This window comes from Epinephelus lanceolatus, chromosome 22 (assembly GCF_041903045.1).
Source record: "Epinephelus lanceolatus isolate andai-2023 chromosome 22, ASM4190304v1, whole genome shotgun sequence".
Classification (NCBI taxonomy): Eukaryota; Metazoa; Chordata; class Actinopteri; order Perciformes; family Serranidae; genus Epinephelus; species Epinephelus lanceolatus.
Window position 1 is genome coordinate 23,286,717 of NC_135755.1, and position 22,514 is coordinate 23,309,230.

General features: G+C 41.6%; 1 protein-coding gene across 10 annotated transcripts in view; it reads right to left on the reverse strand.

Moving 5' to 3' along the window:
• Positions 1–22,514, reverse strand: part of LOC117246452 (adhesion G protein-coupled receptor L3) — a 322,005-nt gene that overhangs the window by 111,029 nt on the left and 188,462 nt on the right. For all 10 annotated transcript variants that reach the window (XM_078164394.1, XM_033610365.2, XM_033610368.2 and 7 more), the window contains one exon: positions 21,006–21,115. In XM_078164394.1, the coding sequence (XP_078020520.1) occupies positions 21,006–21,115 (110 nt within the window). The remainder of the gene's footprint in view (positions 1–21,005; positions 21,116–22,514) is intronic.

A 22,514-nucleotide genomic window follows, 5' to 3' on the forward strand; every position in this document is an offset into this window, starting at 1 on the left:
GGTGTTTGGGTGATCAGATTTCAATTAAATGAAGGAAAGATTACAGTCTGCCAAACAAAGAATATAAGAGTAACGTAATTTACTGGATTATTCCAATGAGTTTTGATGGTGCAAATTAAAATTAAACAGGAAATATACAAACCCCCAATATTTATTATTTCAAACTATGTCCTGTTTTGGTTTCAATTACTTATTGCAGTGTACACTTTTTGTATGAGATACTTCTAATTCAGCTAGTTTCTGAGCCTGAGAGCAATTAGTTTACAATGTCACTGAAGGAACAGACTCTGTGGGGAAGGGTGAATAGACTATGTGAGTTGATGTGAAGCAGAAACAAGTTAGACTGACTCGCCCACATGAACTTACACACATGTTACCACTTTAGTTTGTTTCCCTTTACAAAGTGGCTTCTCAGTACATATCTACTAAATTAAATATAATTGCATCAGCGGGAAAAAAAAAATAAAATAAAAGGTTTTATTCTTTTCTTCCATTATAACACCCCGCTGGCAGCTCTTAATAAGTAGTATTAAAGAGACAAACCCAAAGTTAAAAGATTTTGATAAACAGCTACACTATAATTATTGGCTGAGGCTGCCCTTCAGTGGAAAGAAAACAAAAGACAAAAACACAGTAATTACATCATCTATATAATGATTGCCTGTCCATTATTTCACCCACGTGACATTTTTAGTCTGCGGCGTGATTTACAACACAACACGCAGTAAACCAATTATATGTGAACTGGTTTTTACTCAAATCTGATAAAGCTAGGCCAAGGCAATCCAGCTGGAGCAGGTCAATAGTGGACACGGTTTGCAGAATCTGATTTCAGTTCATTACGGATGATCTTGGTCGGAGCTGAGGCAATTATAATTTTCTGTCTTTCTCAAAAGATGACATTTGATTTACAATGACAGTAAATTCAGAGTATTTTAAACATTTGAATTAAAATATGAATCTTAAAGCGACAACAGGAGAACAAAGAACAGGAAAACAAAAATGACATGTCATTACTATATTTACCAAAACAATGGATAACAATTATTCAGTACAAAGTGTTCAAAGAAGAAAAAGAAATACTGACCCAAGTGTAAGACTGATAGAAAGAAACAATACAGTTTTCCCTTTTTTTCCACAGGTTTGGGCCCACAGTACATCACATCATATAAAAACAAAGTGTGTGTGAAGGCTCCTTTCACTGTAATGGGCCAGGAGCCTGACACAGCGCTGACAGCTTCTAGCCGCAGATCCGTGGAGAGGTAAAAGCTGCACGCTCCGAGGAGGAAGGAGGAGAAAGAGACAGCAAAAAAACAGAGGCTTCTTCTCCCCTTGTGATCTCTTGAGATTAAACATGTTGTCTACCTGCAGGTGAAAAATGTGGCGAGATGCGTCCCGTTGACATAGCGCCTTGGCACACATCTCAGCAGTTGCTCCACTAAATGCTAAGAGGGCTGTTTCTACAGGTCGAAGAAGACGAGATGTGCTAGGGTACAAGGTCAGAGTGGGTAAGCTTTGTACTGACAGCACACTGGGCTCAGTAAAATATGCTGTTTAAGTGAGCACAAACATGGAGGAGCGCATGAAATATATTAGAGAAGTGATACAAAAGCAATCATGGCTTTCATGGGGAATTTCACAAAAACTGATACCTCAGCAGCACAGACGTCTCTATAAAATGTTTGGAACCCTCCCCTTCAGCTTCATTGCTCATTCTCTTTGCCACAGATTTCAGTGATGTGTCATTAATTAATGACTACTATGAAACCTCAAATTTATTGCTATGAAAACAGAAGTCTTGACTCTTGTTTTACGATTCTATTTCCATCTTTGACTGAAAGGAACAGAGTGTAACATTTAGGGGGATTTAGTGCCATCTAGTGATGAATATTGCAGACTGCAACCAGCTGAAACTTCCCCCGGTTAGAATTCCTTCAGCGTTCAGGAGGTTTTTAGCATGAGTCGAATCCAGAGAGGTCTTTTCCTCTTTAAAACAAATGGAGCAGGGGTTTCATTTATAAAACAACTCTTAGAATCCATACTAAAAAAGTATCCACGGACAAAAAATAGCATGCGCCAAAAAATATCCAACATTTCCTACAATCAGGCTTCCACCTCACCATCTGCATCGTCAATTTCCGGTCTCCAAAATGTTCGTAAGCATGGGTCAAAGTTTCTCCCATCAAGTCTGATTTTATAGATCACAACTTTTGCATGGGAGGTGGTGAACGCCTCTTTCGGGCCTCCTGTTTATAAATGAGACCCCAGGTGATTAAAGACGGATAGAAACACTGACTAAAGCATATACAGCGGTTAGCAAAGCACCTGCTAACGTGTGCTCACAATTTTTCTCTGATAACTTAGGAGCCAGATATTCAGGAAGTTTTTCTGCAGAGATTTCTTCCTCTCCAAAAAAAAAATAAATAAATAAAAAATAAAAAATAAAAAACCGTGGATCTGAACAGGTAAAAACACAGAACTTCAACGCTCACTTCTCGTTGGGGCTACTAACTACGATGGCCAATGTGAAAACTTGACTAGTCCTAGTGCAAGTCCTAGTGTTTGGTTTGTTGGTTCTTGGCTGCTGTTAAAACATGGCTGGAAGAAGACCCGCTGCCTATGAAGCTATAAACGGCTCATTCCAAGGTGATGAACACACAGCCATTCTTATTCTCAGTGATTTTACGCTACAGAAAACATACTTACTATATTATATTCCATATCTGCTAATATATTCCCTTAAATCCTACACACTAAAAGTTAACGCCTTACGAAGGACTGTACTTCCAGCTCATGTCAAAAGGTAACACTACAAACACAATGCTCCTGGGGCACAAGTTAGAATTTAGCATATGTTCTGCAGCAGCATGCAGTGCTGATAAAGTAAGAATATGACTGCTATGATCTGTCTCCAGTATTGACTGGTGAGTCCCTGAAGGTTATAGCCATCATCATGTTAGAGCTATAATCAAAAATGCTGACAGCTTATTGGACAAACTATTGATCATCCTGTATAGCCCTCTCCTCTAATATTATGCAGCTGATAAAGCAGAGCTGGAATAATCTTGGGTTATAACAGGGAATAAAAACACCGCAGAGTTAGAGGATCTCACTGGAGAGCACGTCTGTAATGACCTTACCCTAAAGAATTATCATAATGTGGCAATGTCATAAGAGCTGTGAGACTGTTGATGAACAGGAAATGAAGGTCCAGTGCAATATTCGCTGTTTTGGATGCTGCAGCATGTACAGGATTAAATGGAAGAGAGCACTGTGCTCATAAGGTATATTTCTACCACCATTTCCCTGAACAATTTAATTTTCCCCATGAATGACATGTTCAGGCTCACCAATGAACCACACAATGAGCACGGACCTAGAAAATGTCAAAGACCCGCTTTAGCATCCCGTCACCAAAACAAAAAAACAATAAATGCAAGCCTATGCCCAAATGGAAATGCAGGTGAAGAAGAAAAGTTGTTGGCATTTAGTTACCTTTTTGTTCCACTTCTATTTTTAGGCATGAAGGGAAGAGAGAGAAAGAAAAAAAGAAAGATTAATGATGTAATAACTGGGGAAAAGTCTTTATTTTGTAACAGTCACACAACAGTACAAGAAGAGCACGGGGTTAGTGGAAGAGACACACAAAACATTCAATCGTAAGCTTTTGGGGCGGAGAAAAAAAAGGACTGCGTCACGCATGAGCCTGTAGGGAAAAAAGAAGATTAATCAGGTCTTAAATTGTACAATTTTTTTTTTTTAAGAGATGGCTGTGTGATGGGAATGTTGAAAAACAGATGTACAGTACATGACTTTTTCTATAGCCATACGATCATTCAACCACATGGCCACCTACAAGCAAGCTTTGAATTTAAGGTACAACTGTGAGGAAAAAAAGCACCTCAAATGCAAATTGGGTACATTTCACACTACGCACAGCTGTAGTCTCAAACTGATAATCTGTTATTTATGACCTAAACAAAATGTAGAAGGGATACTATCAGTGATGAAAATGAATTAAAATGCCCTTGATGTTGAATCGTAAGTATGGCCTTGATTGCATAAATGCGTTCACATAGGTGAGTTTGGCAAAATGTTGTGTTAGTACCCGCATGGTGTCCCTATAACTAGAGCTGTCCCCTGAAAGTCAGAAATTCAAATCATCAGTCAGAGACCCCTCAGTCAACTGATATTCTTTTTTTTTTTGTCAGTCAGTGTGCAGTGCGCTTCATTTCTGTCCCCAGATTTCACTGCGGAGTGAGCACTCCTCGCTTACAAGCTGCTCTCTGTTACAGGAAGCTGCAGACCCAGACCCAGACCCAGGGCGAGTCTGGGTATGACAGAAGCAGCTGCCTGGAGGGAGAAAGGCTTTGGCTGGTCAGACTCTCAGATAAGGTTATCTTCTGCCTTTTGTTTAGCAGTGGTGAATTTACAGCTCTCAGCATCTTAATACGACACAATCTATGGCTTTATCTGAATATTTAGTGTGTGGAATGGAACTGACTACCAAACTTGTGGATATGGTGGCAGAGGCTGTGGTTGCTCCAGTGAGCAATCAAACAAGCTTGCAGATATTTTGGCTGGTGACAATCATGGTCAAATGCTAGCGGTAATACTCCATTGGGTTGCTTTTGGCCATTAAAAAGACGATAAAGAAATGGTCAAATGTTGTGATCATCATTTCCAATAAGTGCACAACAGCTGTGGCATTCATGCAAGTTAAGTACATAGTGTACGCAGTGTACTTTTTGTTCATTTGACGGCAGCAGAATTAGCTGGTGTGGCTAACATGTTAGCAAACTATTGCATGCTTGCACATCCAATGAACCCAGAACAAAACTGGCCTTAATCTGAAGATCAGTGCAAAAATTTTTTTGCTCTGTTTTGGTCTCTACCAACACATACAGAGAAACCCACTTTTGGTGGAACAATCTTGGCTGGTAATACCATAGAGCTCTCGTTAAAAAACAACCCCTTCTGTTGTCTGTTGATCTTGAACAGTGGTTGTCTTGCCTAAGCGTCATGCCATTGCCAATCCCCTCTACCTCCTGATGAGAAAGTCAGCTCATATAAATGTAATCAGGACTACGTCACTGTAGAAATAGTTCACACCCCGATGAAGACTCTCTAGTCGAAACGCGTTGGTCTAGCCATGTATTAATAAAGGATTTTTAACTACAGTGAGAGTGCGTCAGATGCATTATTGGACTGCCTGGCTGTAACATGAACTTTTACACTGAGGGGGCTGGCCGGTTGTCGTTTTTTATCTTTATGTCACTGTTGAAACTTTGATATGATTTGTATAAAGTGTACAAATGTAACCTATCTGTGGTTTGCAGGAATGGACAATGCCAATATTTTCTTCTGATGACTAGGTTGGAAATCTCTTTAGCTGATAAACATAGGCATAGATTTTTGGGGAGGAAGCAAGAGCTAGCCCCCCATTCCCAAGAAAAACATGTAGCAGAGGACCATAAACTGATGCGGAAAATACACAAATTGGTGCATAAACATTCATCAGAATGCAGGAAATTAAGTGTTTGACGCTCATTTAGTGGAGGACCCTCAAATCTCCCACTTCATATGTGCCCCCCACAACGTTGAAACTAAAGCTACACCCTTGCTGATAAATGCTGCACTGTGTTCTCCAGCTTTAAAAATACAGTACGCACCTGAATAAAGTGAATGCAAGCAAGAAAATAGTATTTTTTCATGTCTGACCTCTTTATTAAATGTGAACTGCTGCAGGTGTCAGTGAAATGTTGAATCTGTTTTGATTCTACAGCTCAAAAAGTATACTGAAAGCCTGTTGCAAAACTGCTGTGGCTATTACATCTTAACTCTGCTCACACTATATGTATTGCTTCCTCTTGTGGACAAGCTTTTTATGTCAGTCATGGCATTTTGCTGGTCCTGTCCCTTCCCCTCCAGTAATCCTGGTTCTAATAAGAGAGGATTAACCTCTGTTACCAGGGCTTACAAGAGTCCTCTCCTCTAAATGGAGAGTGCAACAGAGTGAGGTATGGAGGTCAGTGGGTAGGGGCGGGCGGGGTAAACTTTGAAAGATGGGAAAGTTATTAGAGGAGAACAATATTAATGCAAGGCGCCGCGCCAATGAAAGGCAGCGAGTGAGGTGGAGCTGTGTCAGCCGGGGGAAAGAGCAAAAAAGAGAGGAAAATAATGGGGAGGGGAGAAGCTTTCAACAAGTCGTCTGTGTTTGTCAGATCATAAAATTGTACACTGGTACAGCACGGCACCTCATCAACAGCAAACACTCCAGCTGTCATTGAAACACGATAAGTCCATACAGAGCCTGGGCAACAACAGCTCCGGGCTACATCTGAATCACCATTACTGGCAACTCAAATTTGCCAATAACTTGGAACTACACGTGGAGCCCATCGATCAAATCAAAGTAAATAGCCAAACGTCCCCGATCGAAGCCTCTTCACCTCCCATGAGCAACGGGCCACACAGTGGGGGCCACCGGGAGGCCGGCATTTCTGATTGAGCGATTGCTAACAGTGGCGAGGGGAGAGGAGGGTAATGATCTATAGAAAAAGGCATTAGCGGCAGGGATGTGAGAAGTGGTATACGACGCAATCGCCGGGGGAGATGGTGTGAGAAGGGAGTAAAGGATTTGGATGAAATCCCCGACAAGGAAATACGCCACTCCCGGGGCTACTGTACAGTATGTGGCCCCGTCGCTTGACCAGAAGATACCGCTGGATTCAGCAATGTCGCCCCTTAGTGCACTCAAACCAATTTGTTCATGCTACATCCACTCATGTTTCACTACACATACAATACAGGCTGAAATACACCTGCAATACGAGCCTCTGACATCCACGTTTATGGCGTCACAGATAGAAGCGGAGCGGCAGGGCAAGCAGAGTGAGACGGAGAATTGATTCATTTTGAGAAGCTTCTTTACTCCACCCCACCACCTCCATTGTGACCTTAATGCGATTTTGGTCACGCCTGTCATTGAGTCACTAAAAAGCACTTAGCTTTCTCATCCTCTCATCTCATCCTATTCTCTCCCTTCTTGCTGTCGTTCTCTCTGATGTCTGCGAAGACTGAAACTATTAGAAAATATGCACACAAATACAAATAAAAAAGTAAGAGTCCTTTCAGAGCTTCTGTCACCTCTGTGAAAGGGTTACATCCTTTTCCATATCACAAAGCAGACCATGGAGTACCTCATTCATAGGCTCTACATAATACATGATCGTATGTCTGTGCTTCTAATCAAGGACACAGCATATATTTATCGTTATATACAGTCTAGCATGTCCTTAGGTGTTCTGTGTTATACATAATCAGTTTTCATAATGGCTGAGAGCAAAAACAGCAGCTTTTTACCTACGATCTGCTCATTTAGAAATCATTTGAAGGTATACAGTATTACAATTAATAGAGATACTTGACTGAATTGTATGGTGATGTTAATGGTAATTGCGCCACTCTCAAACACACTGCGTTTCAATAAAATCAACTTTAAAACACTGAACAAGGTGATGAGCTAATTATTTGAAAAAAAGGGACGATGAGCACTGAGTGGCCATGTGAGATTGATCAGTTTGGAAAAAAAATACACCAATTTATGACGGGTCTGGGGACGACAGTAGGTCAGAGTTTAAGGGCGAAAGAGGCACTGCAAGCTCTTGACATCTCAGCAACTTAAGTACGTCTTCAGCTGCCACTTAGATTTTTACAAGTAATTGCACCAATTTGACGGACAAAAGTGACGTAAGAAAATAGCTCATCGTTCTGCTTTTGCAATGGGAAAGACAGTTGGATGTCTCATCAAGAATCACAAGGGTCTGGCACATTTTCCGAGAGGGGAAAAAAAAAAATCACCAGCTGTACTCAGCCCTCCATGAATGCCAAAGCAAACCCAAAGCAGGGAGTATCATTATTGGAAATGAGAAAGGAAAATCCCCTAAAAATTTACAGATCTCCTGAGCTTGCCAGTTGACAAAAGTTATGTTATTGTACATCAATTAGATTTACAAATGCTCTTTTTCAACAGCACCCAGCTTCACACAGATGCACATACACACACCTGGAAGCAGCCCAGGGCAAGCGCTGTTATCTTTTGGCCACTGAGAAGCAGTGTGGGGTTAAGTGCCACTGGCTCTAAGTCACCTCGATGCTACTCACTTCCCAAAATAGATTTATCTCAGGATTAGTGCAGAGATAGAAAACTGCTGCCCACACAGATCTAGAAACAGCCTTTAGATTAGCGGGTAATTTATATTTCTTTTCACTGCTCTACCTTTTTATTTACTACAATCATGGGAACAGCCGATCAGATATGTGTTCTATCAGGCCATAGTATACATGAAACAAACACACACACGCTCTAAGCCAGGTTGGGGCGCATCCTGGCAACATGTCTGGTCAAAACAATAACCGTGTGCGTGCAGCTTGTAACAGTCTGGCTGCTGTATGGTTCACCCTGCCAAACACATAAAGGCAACATGGCTGATGCCGCAGCTTACATAATTGGTCAATCTGTCATAACCAAATTCAATAAGCTGAACAAGCAACCTACATTATGGCTTCTCTTTAAAATAATATATAGTTTCACGGTCGTGAAATTATCATTACAATCAAAAACAAGGACAAAACTCGTGCACACATTCTTCAGCTTCGATGGAGTGGATAATACAGGCAGACAATGCCGAGGCACCCCGTTGTTCAGTCATACCATACCCTGTAAAATTCAATTATATGGCCACTGCATAATGCAGTCCATACTATATTTGCTCAGATAATGCATAATTTCAAATATAATTTGCACCTGAGAAGTCGCTCTGCATACTTATTGTCGTCTACTTTCTGCTTAAGACACACGCTGAGCTGCTAACAATGGGGACCCTCAGCGACTGAGAGCCCCGACCCCGTCATGTGAGCGGCAGCTGTATGGATTTCCATTTGAATAATTAACGCTTCCCAATTTCACACTAATGGTTGAGAGGTATCAGAATGGTATCATTAGCAGCTAATAGAGATTCATGGTGGAATGGCTGCAATATTTTTTGCAATATTTCCCCCCCTCTTTTTTTCTCCCCATCTCCTCTCTCTCAGCTAAGGAGTTGCAGAGTGCAAACCCCTTAACTCCATCCCATCAGCTTTTTAATTAATGACACAAATTACGGGGCTTTGAATAGCATGTGCCTAAGGATGGGGGAGGACACGCAGGCTACCATCTCTCTTTCTCTGTATTCTCTCGTCATCTCCCTCATTTTTTTTTCCCTATCATTTCCCTCGGTTGGTGCTCATGAGTCTCCCACGCCATCATTACAGGTTCCATTTCTCAACACCCCTCTTTTTCTTTCAACCACTTGTCTGCTCTCTTTGTGCTCCTTTCTCGTACTTATTCAATCTCCTCCCTAGTGTCTCCTCTCTGTCTCCATCGCTTTCTCTCTCCCTCCTACTAGGAAGCTGCTATGCTATCTTATAACCTTGACAATGCAGGATGCTGCGTGAGTGTGCGCTTGTTCTTCTGCATGTGTGCAGGCCTGTGTGCGTGTGTGTGTGTGTGTTTGTCTCTCTTTGAGGGACAGGTGCAAGGACTTGGCGCTCATCCAACCGGCTACCCACGTGGGACCAACCAACAGAGGGAGAAAAGACAAGTGCGGCCTAGGCAAAACAAAATTAAATACATTTTTGTGGAACATGGCGGCAACTGGAGCAGAAATAACCTAATTGCACCTCCTGAAATATGTCTTGATTTTCAAGGACCTTGAAATTATGGAACAGTGCAGAGGGATGGGGAGGGGGAGAAATTGTGGGGGAGAGAAGAGAAAAGAAAGAGGGTGTTTAGTCTGGCGTGTGGCTGGACGTGGTGGAGCACCAGTGAACAAAGAAAGAGAGAAAAAGACACGGAAATGGAAAAGGAGCTTTGATTAGTATGGTGATCATTAAAAGGAGAGACCCCCTGAAGAGACCAATCTCTAATTAGTGCTATATCCTCGACACTTGGCACCCCAACAACTCTTTCAGACATGTGTGTGTGTGTGTGTGTGTGTGTGTGTGTGTGTGTAGCTGTTCAAGGAAACACTGAGATAAAAGCTTTACTTGTGTTATATAAATGGAAGTGTTTATGAACATTTCCAGAAGCTTGTTCGGCGTGCTGGAGCATTTATTCCAATATGTTGCAGTGTGTGTATTTTTGTCCATCCACAAAAAAGCAAGGATGATCCTTTATGCATGTTATATTGAGCAAAAGAGCGGCCGGCACAAAACAAGAGCCTGATAGATTACAGCAGCTTATTCAGCTATTAGTGGGGGAAAACAGTTTCCACATGTCCAGATTCACCCCTTTCACACCACCATTTATCCACATTGGTAATCACAGCCTCCCTGTGCAATTATCTCGCCTCTCAACTGGGAAAATAATATTGTTTTTTTCCCCCTGTAGGTCCATTGTTAATTCAGCCACCAAAACCTACAGTTTTTTTATTTTAAAATACCACATTTATTATGAAAATGTAAACATTATGTAGTCGTCGATATCCAGCTACGTACTTTAGTATTTATCGCTATGTATTATTGAATCAGGGAGGTTAAAGAAGTTCACTGCTGTAAAGATGGTATTTTCGTATAACTAGGTTGTCTATGCTGTAGAAAGATACAAAGACTTTTGATATTGGTGCTGTATGGCCAGAGAAAAAAGAGAAAAAATGGCTGGGGCATTTGCTTTTGTAAAGGAGGCAGAAAACCTTCAACTACCAGAATGCTCTGTGAAGCACCGGACCAATAAAAGCTCCCACTGGTGGGTAACTTAGTGCAAGTTGCTTGTCTGAAAAAAATATAGTTGCATTACAGTTAAACAGTAAGTTGTAATATGTTTCTTAAAACAAGAAAAAGGCAATGCTAAGCACTGCTTAGTTTTATCATTTTATGTAGGGGTTTTTTCCAGCCTCCCTTTGTATACAATACACGAAACAGTACGGCACTGACTTCCTGTTCCCAGAGTCTCCTATTACAACCAAACAGTACACTAAAATATGATTCTGCATACATTTAGGCAAGAAATAGATAATGCATTAACAGAATTTTTGTTCATATTTGATCAACACTGCCTAATTTTACAGTTTGATTGGAGTTTGGTCCAAGTTTGAGAGAGAAAAAGAAAGAGGGGGCAGGTCTCTTTTCATCCCCTTTTATACTGTTTGTGTCCATGTTGGTGAGCATAAGAAAATGTGGAAATGCAATTTATAGCTCAAGCAGCAGCTTGTGAACTAGTAAGTATTCCATAGATGATGTGACAGCGTCACCTGGCAAATATACACTGGCAAATAAGCAGGGAGATCTGGTTGCTGGTAAGATGGAGTGAAGTTTACCATAGTTCATTTACACATACTACCCGCATTGTTATGATACAGAGCTGGTTGAGAATCATCAAAGTATCCCCTTTACCATTTTTTTCCCCACGTGATAATCGCAAACAAGTAGGGCCGGGTATCTATATGGATGTGTATATATTACCTCAATTCTAAAAAAAGTTGGGACGCTGTGTAAACTGCAAATAAAAACAGAAAATGCAAATCCCTTTCAACCTATATTCAATGTGTAAAGACAGTATTTTTATTGTTCAAACTGATAATCTTCAGTGTTTTTTGTCAATATATACTTATTCTGAATTGGATGGCTGCAACACGTTCCAAAAACGTTGGGATAAGGGCATGTTTACCACTGTGTTACATCACCCTCTCTCTTAACTCAGAAAGCAATTGGGAACTGAGGACTCTAACTGTTAAAGAAATGAAAGTGCAATTATTTCTCAAGATTCACAAGTGGGCCCCCCAAAAATCTTTAAAATTTAAAGACTGTCTGTGTGGAAGAATGGGCCAAAATCCCACTGTGAAATCAGGAAGCATCTTGAAGCCGGCATTGCAAACAAAGACTTCTCCGAGTATTACATAAATTTCAGTGTGCCCATAATTTTATGGATTGAAATGTTATGATTTCTTAATGTGTGTGGTTTTATTAAGTTAATACCAATGTCTGGTCTAAATTAAAAGTGATAAGCTGCATTGGAAATATGTTTAGTGAAAAAAAAAACCTGACACGTTGAATTGTATTTCCCCTAAAGTATGTCGAAAAGCCTTTGTGAAGCATTATCCTAACATTTTTGGAATCAGGGTTGTAAATACATACCCCCATGTTAATACATTGAAACTATATTTGCCGTAAACAGTCACATCAGCATTCAGTCACAGGTAGACGGTCATCAGCATGCTCCACAAGACAGCAGGACTCTCAGACTTTGAACAGCAACAACCCGTCTAGCTCTCTAGCTAATGCCTCCTTCTTATCTAGAAACAAACACATCACATCCTGCACCTATGCAGAAAACTGCACTGCTAAAGTCAGTTAGCAGGCACGACAGCAAATTTGCTGGCCAGGTGTAACATAAGCTCATTAAAGTGCTTAAAAACTCAAAGATCAGTCAGTTTAGGTGATGGTGTGGTTCCTATTCTTCAGTATCTCTGCTGACAGAGTGCTTCCTGTCAGTGCCTTGTAAGCTACGGTTGTGTACTTTGTCTTTCTGTATCCCTGCAGCAAATGAGCCTGCTAGCTAAACTGTCAATCAAGCACAGACACTGACACGCCCCCCTCAGAGGCTTGAGGGAAAAACAGCATTTCGGATACATCTTGCAAGACCTTTGTTGTCTTCCCTTCAATAATAATGAACTACTGACACTACTGTTATTTGTAAGAAGGTTAATGTTTATGTTGTGTTTAGATAATGTACAAGTTTATGTTTGGTTGACATTTATGTATTGTGCTGTAAGATAATGGTGGGTTAACATGCTGGAATGTTTAGTTTGTTGTTAGCGTTTGAAGAATCTTGTCAGGGATGGCCCATATAAAAGACCAGACATGAAAATAAGCCATACATTTATTCATTCATTGTTTCAAACTGTGATATCAGCTGGACTGCAGGCTATTCAGGTTAAATCCCTATAGAAGCAGGGCGTTTCTGCAATGCACAGCTTAAAACCAATGTGTTGTGACAAGATCACTCCCTGAAAATTCAGGCCACGACACCAGCGTGAATCTGGTGTGTGAAATATGTGACAGAAAGTCATAGTCGTCAGTGCTTGCTGTGTGGGTTGGGGAGTGGTCAGCTGTCACTGAGTGATGTGATGGCATTACGGGCCCCCTTCACACATGGGAAGAAGTGGAGCTGGTCGCTCAGGTGGGGAGAGGAGAAGAAGGGGAAAAAAAAAGCTGTCTGAACAAGAAGGCTAATGCTCACTGGCATTTCAGCGGGGAGTGAGGAGGGTGTGGTTGTGTGATGTATCTGCTGTCACGGTGTCGACTCCCACACTAGACCTGATGAACGTGGATCGGAGAGCTCAAGGGCAAAAAGCCACTGAACTTCCGCACAATCTGCTTAGTAGATTTACTGATAACATCATATTGAGTGATCTGCTCTTGAAGAAGCTTAAAATTGCTGCAAGATTATCCAAGGCAAAGAGAACTGCCTGGGTGCTTGGAAAGTAGACTGCTGATGATGTTTAAATACTGAGTGCGAGCCACTACCAAAGCCAGTTCACATCTGATTTTTGGCTGTCATCATCTTGGACTTTTGGAGCAAGGGGTATATCTGACTAAGAATCCAAGGACACAGCTGTGGTAGGGACTTCAATCGCAAGGTAGCCACGCCCTAAACATATCTGCTTTGGCGTCTATTTTACTTTAAATGAAACCAAAATTTACAAATGAACATCATGCTCTGTTGAAGTAGACTTGAACTAGCAATTTAGACCATGTACTTATTAGGAAAATGCTTACTAAGGTATCTAGAACTACCGCCTCACAGTTGCCTCCGCCAACCAGTCAAGTTCCAGTTTACATCCATGTCTGTCCAGACTCTTATGTAGCCATGACAGTAGACAACACTTCAAATATGGATGTTGCTGCAAAGAAGCTACAAATTTCAAACTGTGGTTACTTCGAACACATCTTGAACTCAGCAGGCCAGAAGATCTATACAATCAGCACAGTTTCAAGATGGGCACCCAAGATTGGTGTCAGCAGTTCGGTATCCAACCAAAGGTCTCCCCTTAAATAATAGCCAGAAAATGAATGAATGTTTTGCAGAACATTCAAATGTTACAGTGAAGTTGACCTATGACCTTTTGGATATAAACTGTTATCACTTCATCATTTCATCCAATCAGACACTTTTGTGAAACTCTGTCATAATGTTTGTATAAATTATTGAGGCCAACATTTTGTGAGGTCACAGTGACCTTGACCTTTGACCTTCATATTGTAATGAGTTCATCTTTGAGTCCAAGTGCACGTTTGTGCCAAATGTGAAGAAATTCTTTCAAGGTGATCTTGAGATAATGCATTGGCGGTAATGAGACAGACGGGAGGTCACAGTTACCTTGACTTTGGCTTTCATGAGAATGGGACAGACAGATGGACAAACCGAAAACATAATACCTCTAGCAACAGCTGTAACTGGCACAGGGAGGCATAATTAATCAAGTAAGAGGTCAGTTATTAGGTTTTGCATAGGCTTCTATACTATCATACAACCAGTGTGACCAGAGTTGCCCCCTGCTGGCCAATGGAGAGAATGCAGATTTAAGGCAATTCTGTATTGGCTTCAAGTTTTGGACCCAAAGATGACCCCTTGGCTTGGACATGATTTTAATCAATAATCTAAAATCGTTACATGTGTAGAGACACTAAAACAATCAGTGTGCCTGATGACACGCGTAACCAATCGCAGTGTCCACACTACAGCCATGAAGTCCCATCCTGGTCACACAGGTGGTGTTTACCATAGGTGTGACCACTGCATAATGGGCCCTTTAATCACACCACAATCTTCCCAAGCTGCATTCTAAGTGATAGCCATGTGTAGAGCATCAATTTCATGGTTTCACCTGCCAACACAGAAGGACAGAGATTGGTAGCAGGTGCTTGGTAAAACATGCCAAAACAATCTACGCCATTATTCAGCCCCCCCCCCCCCGAACTTGTTAGGTGTGTTATTATTAGCAAAATGAATTAAAAAACAATTAGGTAAGTTGGACATAAAAGCTCGACAAATTACATGACAAGTTTCTGTGAGCTCAGGATTACGCTGCTCTGCTCAAGTCGGAGAATTGATTGCATGATTATATGTCCTGGCTTAGCTTCCAAAGTGCGAGCAATATATGACAGGGCTGAGCTGGATCCCACTGTGAGAGACAGGATTTTACATTGTCCTTATTAGCTACAAACAGTGGGGGGAACTAGTGGCTTATGTATGGCAACAGACTGCCAGCAGCTTTTCTTCCTTTGTTCTCCCACTCTCTTCTTGTCTGTGCCTTTCTGTCTCTCACTTTCCCCCACACCTCATCTGCCATACACACTGAAGTGTCAATTTTTGAAAAGTGAACTGAACAAAAGCGTTCCCTGAAAGGACGTGTAATTATCCCCTACCTAATTTTTTTGGGGACGAGGGGGATTGACCACTCGCCCGGACCAAATCAGTCAATTTGCCATGGAAACTGCACAGAAAGGTGCATCTAATTACTAGAGGGAGACGGTTGATGCCGGGGAGAAGGAAAAGAAAGGTAACAGCAAGCTGTCAACAACAGAGAGACTCTTTCGACGCCAAAGCCCGGCGACGCGGGTTTGAATGCGCTTTCTTGTGTGACATGTCTGAGAATCTGAGGGGCCACTGAGGGGATGTAAGTGCTTCATTACTGCCGAGAAAGAACACTGGATAGGTAGGAGGGAGACACAGTTGTGTTGACCTCCTATGAGCCCGACCTTTGGGATGAGCTGTTAAAGTGAAAGTTACAGGGAGAGGAAGATGGAGAGAGCAGGGAAAAAAGGTTTTAATAAGGCACTAAGAGAATAGACGTGCATCTCTCCGCTGAACCGTGGCGAGTCAAGGTGAGAGGGCGGGGCAGAGACAGATGTTAGCCATTGGAGCCGAGTCATGTTTATGAGTCATCATAAAGGGTCAGCACATCACTTTTGCCTGAGGGTAGCCTTACTAATCTGTAAAGTGCATGGGGGAGCATGCACAAACTGCACTAGTACAAAGAAGACAGAGACCTTGGGTAGATAAAAAAAAATGAGTGTGCCTGTGCCCTGATGTTCACATGACTCCATTATGACTTTAAAGCAAAATTCTATTCAGTTTTATTTATTAAATACCTTTTTTTTCTAATCCAGTATCATGTCCCAAATAATTTTTTATTGTTTCACCTTTCTATCACTGCTGTTTACCCCCCTCATTGTTCAATGTGATGCTATTTCCTCACACAGAGCTCATGTGAAACAATTATGCAGCTCAAATGAAAATATGATGGATTGCCCCCTGCTCTGAGACTGTCACATAGCTCAGGCAAACACCGCTTCTCTTTGTAGTAATTGTTGTAACATTTTTTTTTTCCATTACAACTGATGGAGCGCATCAAATCACAAATTAATAAAATCAATATTGTATCTGCGGCATGTGTCCATCGATTTAGCACACTCCTCTGCCATTATTAACGGTGGATCTGATTGTACAATCCCGCCGGCTCATGAAGATATGGAGAAGAAAGCGGTAATTTATCCTAAAAGAAAAGGCACTCCTCGGGCGGAATACAGATAAAAGCAGTCAGTGAAGGGGGTAAAGAGGAGAAGAGGGGTAAAGAGGAGACGAGGGGCAGTTGAGGGGGCAAATGAAGAGATATGGTGGAGGGGGTTGAAGCAGTGAGAGTACTTAAAGGACAAAATGTAAATGAAAGTGAAGGAGACTTGGAAGAAAAAGAGTGTTAGGAGTGAGCGGGAGAGACTGACAGTGGAATACAGAGTCAAGACTCCACCACTGAAGGAGAGTTGGAGTCATGGGTGACTACTTCTCTTATTAGACACTCAAATCCGTCGGTCTGTCTCAGGAACTCGGCAAAGGGACTTATGTTAAAAGCCAATCCACAATTGAGCTGCCATGTCCCAAACCATACCCCCAGGCCAATGTAAATACTGAGTTTTTGGCATATTTACAAGCAAACCAGTTAAAACTACTTAGCCATTTTTTTCAATGTGAGACACCCCATTGATCTCGAGGTTCCTGATTTGTTATGCAAGACAGGTAGTAAAAATTCAAGCCAGACACAAAGACAAAAAGAACTGACTCTAAATGTGGCTCATTCCAGCCAAAATGGTCTAATTGCTTTATTCGGGAGGTAAGGAGAGAGTGAGTCCACTGGGCTGTCACAGATGAATTGCATTCACAAGCTGCAATAAAAATGTGTCTCAAAATCCGTCTCCAGTGACCGTTTGTGATTACACTTTGCTTCCCCGCTCAATATACAAATAAACGCCTACATGACTTCTGCAATGTTTATGCATTGCCAGCAGAATTTTTTATCCTACGATGGTTCTGGGCACATTCCATAGTTACACACAAGGTGCCCCTGTTTCACTCCCTGATGCACCCATAATAGTCGGCCCCGATGTTACAGGAACAAAGCTGCCAAGAACAGTTCTCAAACAACTCGGGCAGACTGTTCCATGATTCGACTTGGCTTTTATTAAGGAAGCTGAGTGTGTTATCAAAAAGAAGGTTGAAGCTGGGTAGTTAGGCCAGGCAACTGAATGGGAATGCTGTGAGTCCTATTGGTGTCATTGGAGAGGACGGCTAATTGTGTCGCAGGGATCGGGACGAGGTGGCAAAACCAAGGATGGGAGCCTCTTAACATGGTGTCATGATGTGTGACTATGTCTTCAGCTCTGTCTGTCTGACCTTTGATTATCTCAACAACCTTTTATCTGATCAAGCTCACACTTGGGAAGTGACGGGCTAATGACCCAAGAAGTACAGTGACGAGTGTGAACTCTTGAGATCTACAAGACACATTTGTTAGTAGCATTTCTACCGCCAGAAAAACATGCTGTGTAGTGTATTAAGAGGGGCCCTAATTAACTGTTACACCTCTGAACAGCAAGCTGGGTACAGCTCGCTGTCCATTGCTTGCTTCAGTACATTAGGGTTGGGTGATATGACAGTGTGCACCTTTGCAAAGGTGGAATTTTGTCTACCAGTAGGGTTCTGGCAACACCATTTCTGCCGCAGGAGCTATTTGGGGCAGGCTATGTAGCAAATTAGGGCTGGTTTCTCATGATTCTCACATGATTCTCATGTGATCACGTGATCCCACGAATCCAACTACCTCATGAGGTAACATGATTTTGGCAGGCATGAAGAGGCAGAGAGAAGTTGTTAATGCAGAGACCTGTAAAACTTGAACTGATTGTTCTCAGGAACCTTAAAGGACTGTTGTCTTATGCAAAGACTTTTTTTTGTTTTGATCGAAATTTCAAATGAATGAAAATCAAATGTGACTAAGTACGGTATGGCTATTTAAAACCATTCCTTTGTTCAATGTACAGAAAATCGTAAGGTAAAATGACATATACTACGACAGGAGAATTTAGCCATATCGTTCACCCCTACAGTACATTCAAGTACAGATGACGAAAGAAGGACGGAGAGACCAGAGATGTTACATTGTAGGAAATTCAAAAATTCAAGCATAAGCAATGTTCCTGGCATTAGCTTGGTCCCAAATAGCTAGTTATTAGCACATAACGGGTATAGTAAAAAGGAAGTGCAATGTTGAGTGTGAGGTTGTTTGGATGAGCGGTTGTTGAGAAAGCTGCAAGTAGCAATAAGAAAGACTAAGCAATCAGCCCGTTGCTAACAGGCACTAGGTAATATACATCTGGAAAAGTGACATTGGTTGGAAAAGTTAAACTAATGGAATTATGGTGGGATAGGACTGGAAATGACATAAGGTATATTACCCTGTGGGATTTGGTAGAAAGATGGGTTGTCGAGAAAGTCATTTGAAAGGCTGTGGGTCTCATGAATCCCACTGGATTCCCATGGGATGTACAATAATATAAGCCACGCAAACAGGTGCCATGAATGGTATCGGGCAAAAGAAAAGCAAAATTGGGAAGGACAGCATAAAAGAAATCACCCCTGTGTTACCTTCGAGTGGGCAATGGCCATCATCTGACTATGACCAAAAGAGAGCAAGGCTGTGCTTCAGGGACATACAGAGACAAAGAACATGCACATATTCCCTCACTATCACCCTCACTAAGCTGAGGAAAACAAATTGCACACTGCCAGTTCCCAACACTGGGACAGCGTCCATCTTGGCTTCCACAGGTAAACCTTTTAGGACAAAATACAAAAGCAATAGCATGGGTAATTCTGATTCTGCTTGGTTGGAAATGTGAGTTGATGGACATACAAGTCCAGCGTGCTTTCTACAGGTAGGATTTTTTGGGACAAAATGGTAAAACGATGTCATACAAGGTTACCAATCAGAGTAGATGGAAATGTAAGTCGTTAAGAGCTTAATGGAACTATTTTGGAACAGAAGTCCATGTTTTGCACTCAAAGCAAACCACACAGTGTTAAAATACTGACAGGAACTCAGATCTGCACTGAAAAGTAGAGGCTTGATTCAATTTGTGTTACTGTCCATTGCAGTAGCTTTAGTTGGGTCAGGGCTCTACACGGACACCTCGGAAAGACACTGACACTGGGTGGCTGAGGTAGAGAAATGCGCATATTGAAAAGAGTCAGGTATAAAAGAGGCCATCTGCCAGCTCTGGATCACAGGTAGAAATGGTTTTTACTTCACCACATGAAAGCTCCTGTCAGGCAGACTACTGAGGGAGCCATGTAGGGACATCAAATGTTAAAAAGATGGTTTTGATTTGAATTTGAATTATTAGAGTTCGCTTGAACCCTGCAGCTAACTCCACAGATACATGCCCATGACCAAATATTTCCAGTTTTATATCATTTCTGAGCACACCAAACAATGTCAGGATTCTGGCAGGCTTAATCACTGCGACTCTGGTGTTCCACTTCAGAGGTCATCATAACACAATACCTAAGGTCATATGGCAATGACCATGCCACTTCCTCTGGCCTCACCTGGACTTCCTCTCTGTGTGTTCATCCTGCCACCCCATGCTGATCCTTCCCTTCCCCGCCCAAATGTTTCCACTCAAGTTATGTGCGGCTCGACAGTGTTTTTCACCTGCTGCACTAATTAAATCCTTTTTTTATTTACTCCCTTCAGTGATGCCTCACTACTCTGAACATTAACTGGCGTCCACTGAGCTGAACTGAACCGAAAACAACAAGTATGTTTCATTTTGATGAAAGTCAAACGGCCTTTCTTGCTGCTTTGCTAACAGAGACATGACATGATCAGACATGATTCCTCAAAGATATTAAAGCGCTGTGAACTGGAGGAACTGATGGGGAGGCACTGACAAGCACCATCTAAAAATGAAATGTAGCTAACACTTCCTCTGACTGAATACGTTAACAGATACGCTGTTTTTTTCCCCTTTTAGCATGTCGTTGACAACATAATTCCCACACAGCGACATCATTCTGGGTAACAAATCTCCTGGGTCTCAAATGATGTGCCTGTTGTATCACTTAGTGTGTACCTATGATCAGCTTATTTTACCATCAATAAATCACACAACCAATATCTCACAGAGGATGCTACTAGGAAAAAAAATATGGACTTTAAACTGGCACGCTGTTGACATAATTGATGCCATGCGGGATGAAGAAAATGAAGAAAGCGTTAATCTCCTGTCGGTTACAACAAAGACTCGGCATCAACATTGCTCCACGCGGATATACTGTATCATTTTTCACATGTAAACAACACTGTCAATGATATTTCCTGTACTCGTACAGGGTGTTATGCTTTTTGGATCACAGGAATCATCACTTGTCTTCTCATCCACTGCTGCGTCTTAATCTGTTCCACTGAACTGGATGACACATTCGGGATATTTTTGAACATTTGGTACATCGCTTGCATGCATGTTGATTATTGGGTTGTTGATGACTCACTGCTGTTAAGAAGAAATGAGAATGGGTAAGAGCATTTGGAGGTGCTAGAGAGTAAGAGAGAGAAAGGAATACATACTGTAGGGTACGCATTCATATTGGACTTCCAGATATTTGTAGGTCCCCGGGCAAGGGTCAGGAAATACATCTGGTCCCGCCACAACAGCGCACTGGGTCCGGTTATTACATCTGCAAACAGAGGAAAGAGCAACAATAGCAACGTCAGACAATCTTGTCCGTCTGAATGGCCGCAATATACGTCAGCACATTAGTCAGATGTTTACTGTGTGGTTAATGAAGTAGAAAGTATTTAATTCTGTAGCAGAGATTATGAAGATTAGGAAGCTTCACTGTTTATGGAGATGAGTCATCCCATCTCTTTCCTTAAATACAACGGAACTGAGTAGGGTATTCATATTTGGACACTTTAAAGGGGCCATCCATCATTTCTATACATCGGTTTCACTTTAATTTTCATGGGAAATGCTACACATCGTGTGTGAAAATAGACAATATCTTCTATGCCATCATGATCGCAAGTGGCTTTGAGGCCACACGTTTTTTTAACCGGGAAGCCTGTATTGTATTGTATCCAAACTGGGGATGTTGCGTTTTTTTTAAATGACATACTATTCATACTAAGTGTGATGTAAATTTGAGTATGTAGTGCACTCATACTGTAAAGCATGCAGATTTTGTGTGCATGAGAAATGCCTGGATGTACACTACATGAGCAAGAATTTCTGAGTGTAAGACGTGAGCCTATTGAACAAACTCAACAGGCCCACAATGCATTTTGCCTCCTCAGATTGTGCATCAGTGGAGATTTTGAACCAGCCTAAAAGCTGTAAAGTTGCACTTTTTTTCCCAGGCAATAAAGTAACTATTTAGATTTTATCATTTATCCAAATAACACCTGTTTGGAAATTTGCTGCAACGTTTTTGTAGATATGAGAGCTGTTGGTCTGGTCAGTCTGGCCGTCACTCATGTGATACAGTCACAATACCCAAACTACCATACAATTCAGTATGTCTGAAGTAGATTTAGTATATCTCTATACATTCATTTATTCAGTCATTCATTCATTTTCCATAACCACTTATCCTGTTAGGGGTCATAAGATGGCTAGTGTCTATCCCTACTGACAGTGGACACGATGCCAGACTATTGCAGGGCTGACAAATAGAGACAGACAACCATTCACGCTCACATTCACACCTACGGCCAGTTTAGAGTTACCAATTTACGTGACGTGCATGTCACTGGACAATAATACAGAGTATGGCAAAAATACCATGATGTTCTATAGAACCCAGTCGCATTTTGCAGTATCTAAACCAGCATTCCTTTCCGACTATTCTGACCCACAATCTTCTGTGCAGCGGAAGATACGTCACATCCACTGAGCTGCAAACTCATGACAGCTTGACAGCTCACTGACAGTACATTAAAGTGATTGGTGACAAGTCAAATAGTAATAAAAGGAAGACTAATTAAGTAAACAAAATAATCATAAAAGTTACAGACAACAAAGGGACATGACTATTAAAAAAACAATAACAGAGAAATGCATAGCAAATGTAATTT